This window comes from Thunnus albacares, chromosome 19 (assembly GCF_914725855.1).
Source record: "Thunnus albacares chromosome 19, fThuAlb1.1, whole genome shotgun sequence".
Lineage (NCBI taxonomy): Eukaryota > Metazoa > Chordata > Actinopteri > Scombriformes > Scombridae > Thunnus > Thunnus albacares.
This window is the reverse complement of record NC_058124.1, coordinates 23,673,056-23,685,183: the sequence shown is the minus strand read 5'-3', so window position 1 is coordinate 23,685,183 and position 12,128 is coordinate 23,673,056. Positions and strand designations below refer to the sequence as shown.

Here is a 12,128-nt window from a genome sequence, read left to right as displayed (position 1 = left end):
CAACGGAGCCAAGAGTTGAACTCTCGGTTCATTGCTGCTATTTTTTTGTTTATTTGTGCCGTGGAAAAAACTCATCTGACAGCAAGTAGTTTGCATTTATGGCTTTCGCATATGTGTGTTTATGTGTGTGTGTGTGTGTGTGTGTGTGTGTGTGCGTATGACTGTCTTAAAACGGTAATGGATAACTGGTTTGACAGCCCATTGTCTCCCTCAGGGTAGAGACTGTGGTTCAATGACTGAGTCAGTCGCGTATGCGCTCACATTACGACGAGATGCTCTGATTTATGCACACACACACACACACACACTCAGATGTACTGTAATCACACACACACACACACACACACCATCAAGCATATGCCTTTACACACAGAATTCCTCCCCGCACACATGGGCGGACACGTGGATGCAACACCCCCTGCAGCACACACACACACTTTTCACACTCATTGTTAGTGTGACTGTTTTACAGCTGATTTTGCAGGCTATACCCCAGCCAGTCCATTCACCTCCATGCTAACATATTGTCCTAATCAATCCCTCACACACTAAGAGGCTTTTTTCTGCGGAACCACCCGGGGCTGGCCAGCGGTTATCGAGTGCTTATCCCCTTTTTTTTGTGAAGAGAGAGTGAGAGGCCGGCTCCCCGCAAGAATTTTATCTTTACAGGCGCAGGGACTGACTGAGAGGGCAGGAGGCAAGGGGAGGTGGAGGAGAAAAGACCTTGGTAGGATTTGATCCGGGGGGGGGGGGGTGTTCGTGGCAGGGGTCTGGATCATTGCATGAGTGCCAGGCGGAGAACGGTTAAAGGAACAGAACGAGTGCAGGAAGAAAAGGGGAAAAAAGAAAGCGTCATTATGTGTTACAGTAACTAAAGTGGGCATCAGGGGGTTTGATGATGAGGCTCACTGACTCACTCAAAGACTCTTTAAAAATGTCACTTGAAGCCTCGTATGATTTGTATTTGGTAGCTGCCAAACACATTGAGCTGCTGGACTCGGACTAGATTGTATTAATGGAGGATTACAAGTTGCTCTCTTTGATCCTTCTCTTTTTGTTTTTCTTTCTTATTTTCTTTGAGTCATTTTCTGCCCCCCCCCCCCCCCCCCCCCATGATTACAAGGATTACAAGTTCATTAAAGTTCATTAATTTCCAGAAATGTAATACTGCAAAATGCAATTTGTTGGTTATGTGTGTATATATAATTTTTAAGAGGCACAACTGCGGCGATTTGTCTCGCTAGTCGAGAGCTTCTTGCAGAGGACTAATCCAAATAAAAAGGGCCTATCGCTAAGAGGCAGGGACGGTTCATATAAGGCGCTGAAGTGCTTTTAATCAACACGTTCCTCACACAACAAGACTTATATGCATTTGAAAACCAGACTGTATCAAGGAGTACTTTTAAGATCCTGTTGTTTAGTAGAATTTGCCCTGCACAGGTTTTCCTGCTGCTTTAGCATGCAAACTATTTGAAGTTTTTTTTTTTTTTTTGCCTCAAATGTATTTTCTGCTTTATAAGTTTTATTTGTCAAATCCATCTAAAATTCAGCAGAAGCCAGGCTCTCCTGTGGAGTGCCTTTGAACGCGGAGACCTGACAGAATCAGTAATACCGATTCTTGTTCGGAATACGGTGACATTTTTTCCACAAAAGGTAAAAAAGGAGAAAGCACAGGTTTTAAAAAAAGAAGTCTTGCAGCACATGATTTGGGCCTCAGCAGCAGACCGCTTCAGCCTAGTGTAGTCAGTCGATCACAGAATAAGGGGGCGAATGTTAAGAAAACTCATTCCGCTCATCCAATTTAAGCTCAGGATTGTGAAACAGCCTGCAGGTTAGAGGATACTGCACGGGTGTTGTTGAGACACTGCTTGGCTCCAACCAACCCGCTTTCATCTCAGTTAAAGTTTGAATGAACAGGGCAGCTCTCCTGGCTTGTTTCCGTGACACTGAGCCGGCCTGGATGACTGGCTCTGCTCACTCTGTGCACGCTCGAGCGAGGAAGTTACAGGTGTCTTCCACTGAATTTCAAACAGATTAGAGAAACGCTACCCCGGCTGCTGTGGTGTTCCTAGAGGCTCGCCCCCTAGCGATGCCTCCTGGTAGATGAGATTTACTGTAATGAGGAAGGCCTTAGCTGAAGGAAGTTGGCTAAGACTCCGCCTGAGGCTTGTTATCAAAGCCTCATGATTCCGTTTTTTTTTTTTTTTTTTTTTTTTTCTCGTCGCTTTAATGAACTTGTCTCGGTTTTCTCTGTCTGGCTCCTTCTTAATTCCCCCCTCATTGTCTTTCTCTCTCTGTTCCCATCATGCTTCTCCGTAACCTCATCGAGAACACTTCAAGGGGCTCGATCCTCCCTCCTGACAAAAAAACAAAACAAGTGGGAGGGAAAAACATCAATCACTGCGATTTCATCCTCACCAGATTCATAATGAAATACTTCTAAATACTCCACTGTTACCGCTCTCCCTCTTTCCATCCTCTGCCTTTTAGTCTCTGTTTGTTCAACTTTCTGGTTCGATTTCGGTATAAACAAACAAATGTTTAATTATTCAAATAATATTGGGTTTGTGGATGACTGACTAATCTCCCTCTTTGTCTCCTTTTTTGTCTCCTGCCTCCAGGTAACAGAGCTCAGAAAGTGCGAGTCGAGGAGGAGCTGGAGGCGTATCCTACAGAGTCAGTTGAGCTCCGCTGCCAATTCATCGACGGAGGAGGCCGGACCAAACTCACACAGGTAAGGCAGATGAAAAGACAACACTGTGTTTTTAGCAGAAGCACTGAAGCTCAGAATGTCTTAGACTGACTTGGTGTTTATGCCTAATGGAGTGAATTCATTGAAAGAGATTTGAGGAGGTTTATCTGGAGGGCAAAAAGGTAAATCTCCCTCCCATGAGTCCAGTCCCTCGTGCAGAAAAAAAACAGACACGCCAGCAAAGAAATTCATGATACAAAATTCTGCTTTGTGAAAGGAATACTGAACGTTTGAAGCACAGCAAAACAGCTCCACTAGGTCCAAACTAAGGCTCTTATTCACGCTCTGTATGCTTATTTTAGCATGGCTTTACAGGCAGTTAATGTACATATTAGATTTATTTACTGACCAGCAGTATCTTTGCTCGGTGATGGCACGCAGCGGAGGCAGCTCCAGGAAATGTTTGGCTTTAGCTTAGCACAAAAGCAAACAGTTAAGACCAGAGTATGCTTAAAATGAACTAGTTTATCTGACGGGTTGTTTGAACACGTCTAGAGGGAAAAGTGTTTATAGCTGTTACTGACGTGATAATCCTTCAAATGGGGATAACGGCACACGCTTTTGGACAGTCTCCATTTGAAGGAAAGTCTTCATTTGTTCGAATGCGCAAAAAATAGACGTAGTTGTTTAAAGAATGGGGGGAAAAAGAGAGCTTGATGTACGTGGAAACAGCTGTAGGTTGTCTTATTTACATGTTGTAAACGTGTACACGTGTGTATTTATCACATGCAGTCAGAGAAAATCATGCACTGCGGTTTAACAAACAGTCATTGTACATGTTTGAGTTATTCTCTCACTGACAACAGCTGGACTTGGTGGCAAACAAGTAAGTCTTGCACTCATGGTGACACTGCCATCTCACACACCTTTGCAAGTCTGAAGAAAACCTATTAGTTTCCTGGAGGTATTTGCAGCAGTCTAGCAAACCAAAAAAAAAATTCAGCATGTGAACAACAATATTTTGGAACTGCTGGAAGGCATATTTTTTTTTCTCTTAAAGTGCCGGCTTGCTGTTTTCTCCTCCTCCGATGTTTGTTCTAAAGTAAACTAAACACATCCTGAGCCACTATGTTTGCTTATGAAATTGGCATAAACTTCTCATCTGAGGCAGTTTACACACAGCCTACATAGTGACAGAACATTCATCCACAACTATTTTGGTAATAGACTAATCGTTTTAATCATTTCTAAAGCGAAAACGCCAAACATTAGCTGTTTGCAGCTTCTCAAACGTGATGATTTGAAGCATTTCTGTGTCGTATATGATATATACGACACAGAAATATATATTGACTGTTGATTAATTTTTCCCAATTTCCTGAATTTATAGACAAATCGATAACTGACAGATTAATTGATAATAAAATAATAATTAGCTCTCCTGCCTGTTACAGTCATCAGCAGTGTGTCCACAGCAATCAATATGTAGTCATGGGGATTACATTACTTAAGGAAATATGCAATTAAAATCATCTTAAAAGTCTTTCTGACCAGTATGTAAATATGTTGTTACTGTTTCCTTTCATTTCTAGAGCAATTATCACTCACAGCTCGTTCCATTTTAACTGGATCTTATCCAATGGGAAGGGCCGAGCAAACACTACACCAGAATGGGAACCTCTGGACTATCTGAAAGTCAATTTATTTTATCAAATCCCAGATGACAACTTATCTGACACCACCTGAACTGATGCTCCAAGTAGACTAAAGCAAAAGCGTTATGAGCTGTTTACTAGTTCAATTTGCTCCTGGTGTGATCTGTCCCTCTCAGAGTTGTGGATGGAATCAATAGGCAATTTGTTCATATACAAAAAAACGAAATTGCAGACAGGCGAAATTGCCCTATGTTATATTTTCTTTACAATCCAAAGCAAAGGAGGGAAGTCTCATCCACTAATTTGTGCTGACATCTGGGTTACGATCCGTCTTCCTCCTCGCACCCTTCAACCGTCTCTGGCATACCTCTAGATGTTGTAAATTTAATAGATGTTTGCTAAATGTGTATTGATGAACTTTATTCCCTCTACTTCCTGGTCCACCACTAGACAGCAATTTGTATTTGAAACTGTCACTTTGAAAACTGCAGAGAAAAGAAAATCAATTTGGTATAACATCACAGTATTTTCCCTGGCGGTGGAGTCTCATATAGCCATAACAGATATCAATATCTCTCTCACATCAGAAATCTAAAGACAGAAAGGTGCGTTAGATGACTTTCTTTAAAAAGGCATCGGGGGTCCTTGAGAGAGTGTTTGCAAGTCTAAGAGACCTTCAATTTAATCTTGTAATAGATTCTCTTGGCTCCTTTACTCAGACAGCTTTAATTGAGTTTGACATTTTCCTACCGTAAATGAAATTATTCCAAGTTTCAAAGTAGAAAGAATAGTGCGGATTTTAATAGTCATGCAGTTAAATATACCGTTGCTGAAATTTAAACATGAACACAGGCTTTTTTTGAGTTGTTGTAGATAATTATTGGATGTTCTTGTTTATTCATACAGTTATTAAATAGATGCAGTAGATAATGAGCTGCTTACTGTTCAGAGATGTTTTTAGTCTGGGTTTGAATGTTTTGTTTTGAGTGTTGGAGAGCTTTCAGAGAACACATGAATGATTGAAATTATTTTTGGCATAAAATTGTAATTCAGAAACCCCTGAAAAACAATCACTGATTTCCTTTACAAACTCTATTCTTTCCAGGTGTCTTGGATATGGGAACCCATTGATGGTCAGAGGGACAACATCGCTGTATTCCACCCCGTCTATGGACAGAGTTTCCCCAACTTGTCCTTCAAAGACCGAGTTGTCTTCCTCCACAACACCCTGGAGAACCCGTCCATTAGGATTTCTGACCTCAGAATGTCTGATGCCGGCCGCTATACTTGCGAGTATGCCACCTACCCTTCTGGAAATGAACAAGGGACCACCACCCTTATCATGCTTGGTGAGTAGTAAGATGCAATGTATCCATATAACATTATGTAACCCTTGCTACACCGAATGTAAAAAGAAAAGTTGCTTTCTATTGCAGACATAGCTGAGACTTTTGTGTGTTTTTTTTTTTATGTAACAAGGACACTTAAGGATTAGAGCATCAAAAGGTCAAAAGTATTTCAACTTTTCAGCAAAAGAGGACTGTGCTTCAAGCAGGCTTTCAAAAGCTGTTCTGCTACATCACCCTTGACAAGTGCCTCCCCAGCCATCTGCTTATCACTGCTTTCTATAAAAGACGTTCCCTTTGGAACAAAGCCTAAGAAGAAGCAATTTAAAGCATTTGACGAGAATTCTCAGGGTATATCCTGTTAGATGCAGAATGAAAAACAAGAAATATGGGTCTGAAAGATTCAGACATGGCACTACTTATATACTGTCAGCCTTTTACGTATAGACACACTGTTAATTTAAATGTGATTTGAGTAGCAGGTAATCTTTTAGGCAGTGTTGTTGTTTATTTTGTGGGTGTGACTGTAACTTCTGTGTTGAGTCATACATATTTAGGTAACGGATGTATAGCGTAAAGTACTCTAGTATTAATGAAAAAGCAGATTAAGGTCATTTAAATGGCTGACATTATTGTATTTTCCAACAATAACTGGAGGTTGGGTGGGTTTATTTGATAGTTAGTTCAGAACAATGTGATCAAGAGCTAATAAATGAGCATCTCTTTTGCTGTTTTGTCTTTTTGTTGTTTTTTTTGACTTGCTCACAGAGCATTGGATGTAGGGTATCATCCTGCTAAGTATATCAGCCTGCAAAGAGTCTGGTAGATGCTCTACAGATGCTCTACAATCATTTGTCATCATGTTGTCTTTTTTTTTCACATAAACACATCATCAGGGTCAACTTCCTGTGACCTTGTTGACATATTTGAACACTTCTACATTTCAGTTTAATTAGGTTTAAACATGTTTTGGTCAAATGAGTGATTACATTACTCGTTGATGACTCTTATTGTGATAAATTAATCATAACAAGGCAGTTATCCCACCACAGCCTTATATTCCAAACATCAGACTATTCTTGTATATACATGTATCTAGCAGTGGCAAACATTCACAAACATTTCTCTCTCAGGAATTCAGCTTTTGACTTTAGTAAGATATCACATCTTATGTTACAAATTATGTTTTAAAGACAAACAGCACAGGGAGCACACAGCTGTAAAATCTTGCATCATATCAAATACAGCTGTCTAATTATACTAACAGAGATGCCAACACAGACTACCACTGCATGTCTGGATCACAAAAAGAGGAAATTTAAATAAATAACATACAGACTGGTGACAAATTAAAGGAAAAACAGGTAGGTCTGACTGTTTGACCCCTGGAGTAAGGGGATCTGGTGGCTCTGTTATGCTTTGGGAGGCATTTTGCTGGCATGGTTTGGGTCCACTTGTCCCCTTAGAGGGAAGGGTCACTGCAAATCAATACAAAGTTGTGCTGAGTCATTATCCTATGATGATATATTTCTATCCTGATGGGAGTGGTCTCTTCCAGGATGACAGTGTCCCCATCCACAGGGCCCAAGGGGTCACTGACTAGTTTGATAAGTATGAAAATGATGTGAATCATATGCTATGGCCTTGGCAGTCACCAGATCTCAACCCAACTGAACACCTATGGGAGATTTTGGACCGATGTGTTAGACAGCGCTCTCCACCACCATCAACAAAACACCAAATGAGGGAATATCTTTTGGAAGAATGATGTTCATCCCTCTAGTACAGTTCAGAGACTTGTGGAACCAATGCTAAGGCACACTGAAACTGTTCTGGCTGCACATGGTGGACCAACACCTTACTATGACACTTTATGTTGGTTTTTCCTTTGTCACCTATATGTGTGTGCGTTTATATGCTTAAATTACCAATTGCCGCCACAGGCACTGTTGACCAGCAGGGTGCCGGTGGAAACTATGCTACTGTTTGGTGAAGGTGAGGGGGAAGGCATGTCAGGAGATAGTGGAAGAGGATGAAGGGTAGGAGTGTGGAGGTGAGACTTCCAACTTTGAATGTCAGCACCATGACTGATAAAGGGAGAGAATTGGCTGATATGATGGAGAAAAGGAAGGCAGATATACTGTTTGTGCAAGAGGCCAGGTAGAAGGGGAAGTAAGGCCAAACTGTTCTACCATGGTGTGAATGGGAAGAGAAATGGGGTAGGGGGGTAATCCTGAAGGAGTATGTCAAGAGCGTATTGAAGGTGAAGAGAGTGTCAGACAGAGTGATGAGTATGAAGCTGGAAACTGAAGGTGTGATGATGAATGTTGTCAGCACATATGCCCTGCGGGTTGGATGTGAGATGGAAGAGAAAAAAGAACTCTGGAGTGGTGGACAGTGTACCCAAGGAGGAGAGAGTGGTGATTGGAGCAGACTTCAATGGGCATGTTGGCGAAGGGAACAGAGGTGATGAAGGAGGTGATGGGCAGGTTTGGTATCAAGGAAGGGGAATGTGGAAGGACAGATGGTGGTGGTTGGTCCAGATGACATACTTGTTAAGGCATGGAGATGTTCAGGAGAGATGGCAGTGGAGTTCTTAACTGGATTTTCAAGAATAAGGGTGATGTACAGAGCTGTAGTCACTACAGAGGTATAAAGTTGATCAGCCACAGCATGAAGTCATGGGAAAGAGTAGTGGAAGCTAGGTTGAGAGGAGATGTGATGATTAGTTAGCAGCAGTATGGTTTCATGCCAGGAAAGAGCACTACAGATGCAATGTTTGCTTTGAGAATGTTGATGGAGAAGTATAGAGAGGGTCAGAAGGAGTTGCATTGTGAGAGGAGGTGTGGTATTGTATGAGGAAATCAGTATTGGCGGCGAAGTATGTAAGAGCGGTGCAGGATATGTATGAGGGCAGTGTGACAGTGGTGAGGTGTGCGGTTTGAGTGACAGACGGGTTCAAGAGGTGGGATTATATTATGGATCAGCTCTGAGCCCTTTCTTGTTTGCAATGAAGACGGACAGATTGACAGACAAGATTATGTTCATGGATGACTTTGTGATCTCCAGTGAGAGTTGGGAGCAGATTGAGGAGAACCTGGAGAGATGGAGGTATGCGCTGGAGAGAAAAGGGAATGAAAGCCAGTAGGAGCAAGATGGAATACATGTGTATTCGAAAAGATAAGAAGCTGGAGGTGGCAGAGTTGAAGATGCTAAGATTTTCGTTGGGAGTGACGAGGATAGACAGGATTAGGAATGAGTATATCAGAGGGACAGCTCATGTTGGGCGGTTCGGAGACAAAGTGAGATGGTTCAGACACGTGTGGAGGAGAGATGCTGGTTATGTTGGGAGAAGGATGTTGACGATGGAGCTGCCAGGCAAGAGGAAAACAGGAAGGCCATGGATATGGTGAGGGAAGACATGCAGTTGGTTGACAGGAGGACAGGAAGAGATGGAAACACTTGTGGCGACTCCTAATGGGAACAGCCGAAAGAAGTAGATATTTAATTGTATACGTTATACACTAAGAAAAGTTGCATTAAAGTAGTGTGATATGTAATAAGCAAGAAAACAGGTCATACATGGAAACAATTGTAGTTATGTAATGGCAGCTATATTGCCAAGATAAGATACTAAACCTCCTTGATGCACCTGATTGCTTTTATTCTCTGCACAGTTTAATAACCACCTATGAAAAAGGCTGCACAACCGCAAACATTTAGCAGAGCACAGCCCACAATGTGAAATCTGGAGAAATGCTTAAACTTACCTAAACGTCTTGATTTTTGAAACTGAGTGGATGTTAAGTTGTTGTTAGCAGGGGACGCATCCTGTTTGTAATCGGAGACAGCTGGTGTTATTCATCCACCCACATGTCCTCCCGTTTGCACTCTGCTTACAAAGGAATCCGATGCCTGGTGTCTTTTTTCAGCAGTTAACAACACTGAGGAGTCTTCATGCTTCCATGTGAATAACACCAGTTCCCTTGCTTGTTATATGGAAGTGATGTGCTTACAGTACGTGGCCCCTAGCATCAGTGCTTCTGTGTTTAAGAGCTCGCACATTATGCACTCCTATCATAATGGCAGGCTCAAGGGATGTCCTGGGAAGATGCCTTTGAACTGAAACGCTGCATTTACTGAATTCATATTCTGTGCGGTTTAGGCCTGGTACTTTTTACTTTTTTTAATCATAATTGTTTTTGTTTGTCAGTGTGAGATATGGAGGATGTTTTAGCCCTTTCTTTTTTTTCTTTACCTTGCACAAATTGGGTGCAACTTCACAACATTTCATTTATTTTTGTCACAGTACAATACAATCAAAGTAATAACTGAAAGAAAGCTGCATTTCTGAAAGAAATTGTAGTTAATTTGTTGGTGCTTGAAATGTGGGTCTGGGGATTCCTTATCTGCTTCTCTAAAATAGTACACATAGACTCCGCACTGTGGAGACACTGTACGATAAACAATTTTTAAAATGCAATAATTAAAATAAATTCATTACAGTATACCCAGTTGTTTCAGCCAGTAAAATGTTTTCAAATTCCTTTCATGTGTTCCCCCAGCTGGGCCAGTAATATTTTCCCCAGTAGTTTTTCAAAGTGAATCTTCACAAAACAATTCAGAATCCACGCTGGAAGCTTCTCTCACAGAGACCAGAGCACATAGAAGATGCAGAAACTTGGCTATCTTGCCGAGAAAAACACGGGGAGATATTCTGGTGGGCTTGCAGATCGATGTGGGCTAAGCCTCCTAAACTGCTGCTGTTGGCACAAAGCAGAGGTAGACTGGGAAATACCTGCTGGAAAGCTCACTGGCTTGCCTTTTGTCTGGAGTTACAACAGTGCCAAGCTCTCTGGGACAGACTCTGGTTCATGTAAATGCACTTGAAGAACCAAGTGTCCCAAAGTCAATTGAAAACTCATATTTTACCTTATTTTATATAGAAGCCATATTAGCCAATCACATTAGATCTTATTGAATCCACGACTGCTGGCAGCCAATCATATTACATCTTATTTAATATAGAACCACCAGCACCCCAATCTTATCACATTTTATTTAAGTATGAATGCATAATCCTGACAGCCAATCGTATTATAACTTATTGGATACAGCACCACTGCCAGCCAATATTGGGGTGTGAATAAAGAATCACTCACTTGTCAGTGAATGATATCATATTGTCTTGGATGGGGACCATACAAAATCAATGGTGGCCAATTATACTTGAATATAGTGTGGCCAGCAGGACATAAATACAATTACCGGTGAGGGAGACTGTAGTAGATCAGTAGGTTGGAAAGAGCTGGTTAGAAAGTACTGTATAACTTTCCCTCTTTGCAGAGAGATGCATTTATTTAGAGTAACCATAATTTAATGTGAGCAACATACACATGTCCTCTACCATTACCAACCATTTTTTAAAAGTTTGGGATAAATGTGTTGGACACAATCAGGCCTGAAATTGACGTTGCACATTGTTACTTTCACTGCTCTGTTGAGACGAAAGAAACATAGGTGCGGGACAAAAGTTGGATAAAACAACCTCAAAACAAGTAGGTACTTAATATTTCTGGCAAATAATGCTCCTTAATGTTTCACTTTGTCCTCCAAGAAAATAACTCTTTAAACCAATTTATCCTGTGAAATGTTGCAATTGTATGAAATTGGTCCAATGCGTCTCTAAAACTCCTTAATGAATAATCACCATTTTCTCTTATGAATATCATTGGGTTGGAATTTAAAATGTTGAAACCATCACAAGTCCTTCCCCATCATGTGCAATCCATCTCCAAATCATCATCGTGTTCCTCTCTGTTTCATAAACAGCAAGGACAGTTGAAGCAAAGATAATCAATTAAATAAATGGACCAGTAAGGCTTCACTCAAGGCAAGTTAACTTTTTTTTTTTTACCATTAACCTATTTATGTCAGTTGTATAGACACATATGGAGGATATTTTTGGTCATAATTGAAATTAAAAGTCAGAATAGAAAATTAGAAGAGATAAAATTATAACAATTATTATTTTACTACACTGCTAGGAATAATCAGGCTATAATTAAATTTAAAAAGAAAAAGTAAATTGAAAAAGCAAATTTAAAATGTAAAATGATCATTTAAAAATGTAAAGTGAAATTTAAAATAAAAAAGCTTAAGTGGAAATGCTCAAACTGAACGTTTAAATTGAGATGAAATTGAAAATGGTAATGGAAATAAGAAAAGGGAAACATCAATAGATGATATAAATTTACAATCATCAACAAATAAATATTTCCGTATAGTATTTTTTACTTACCAAGTGAATTTTAACTCTGGCAAAACTGATTGGATCGGGCTGATTTGCGGATGTTGACTGAAGGGTGAGGTGTACCTCATGTAGACTTCACAGCATGTCCCTGACTTCTGTGTTGCAACCGTTCCCCCGATACT

At 40.7% G+C, this 12,128-nt stretch overlaps 1 protein-coding gene across 3 annotated transcripts in view; it reads left to right on the top strand.

Moving 5' to 3' along the window:
• The window catches only part of pvrl2l (PVR cell adhesion molecule related 2 like), a 297,229-nt gene that overhangs the window by 120,427 nt on the left and 164,674 nt on the right, over nucleotides 1-12,128 (top strand). For all 3 annotated transcript variants that reach the window (XM_044334965.1, XM_044334964.1, XM_044334963.1), the window contains exons 2-3: nucleotides 2,622-2,734; nucleotides 5,453-5,696. In XM_044334965.1, coding sequence (XP_044190900.1) covers nucleotides 2,622-2,734; nucleotides 5,453-5,696 — 357 coding nt within the window. The remainder of the gene's footprint in view (nucleotides 1-2,621; nucleotides 2,735-5,452; nucleotides 5,697-12,128) is intronic.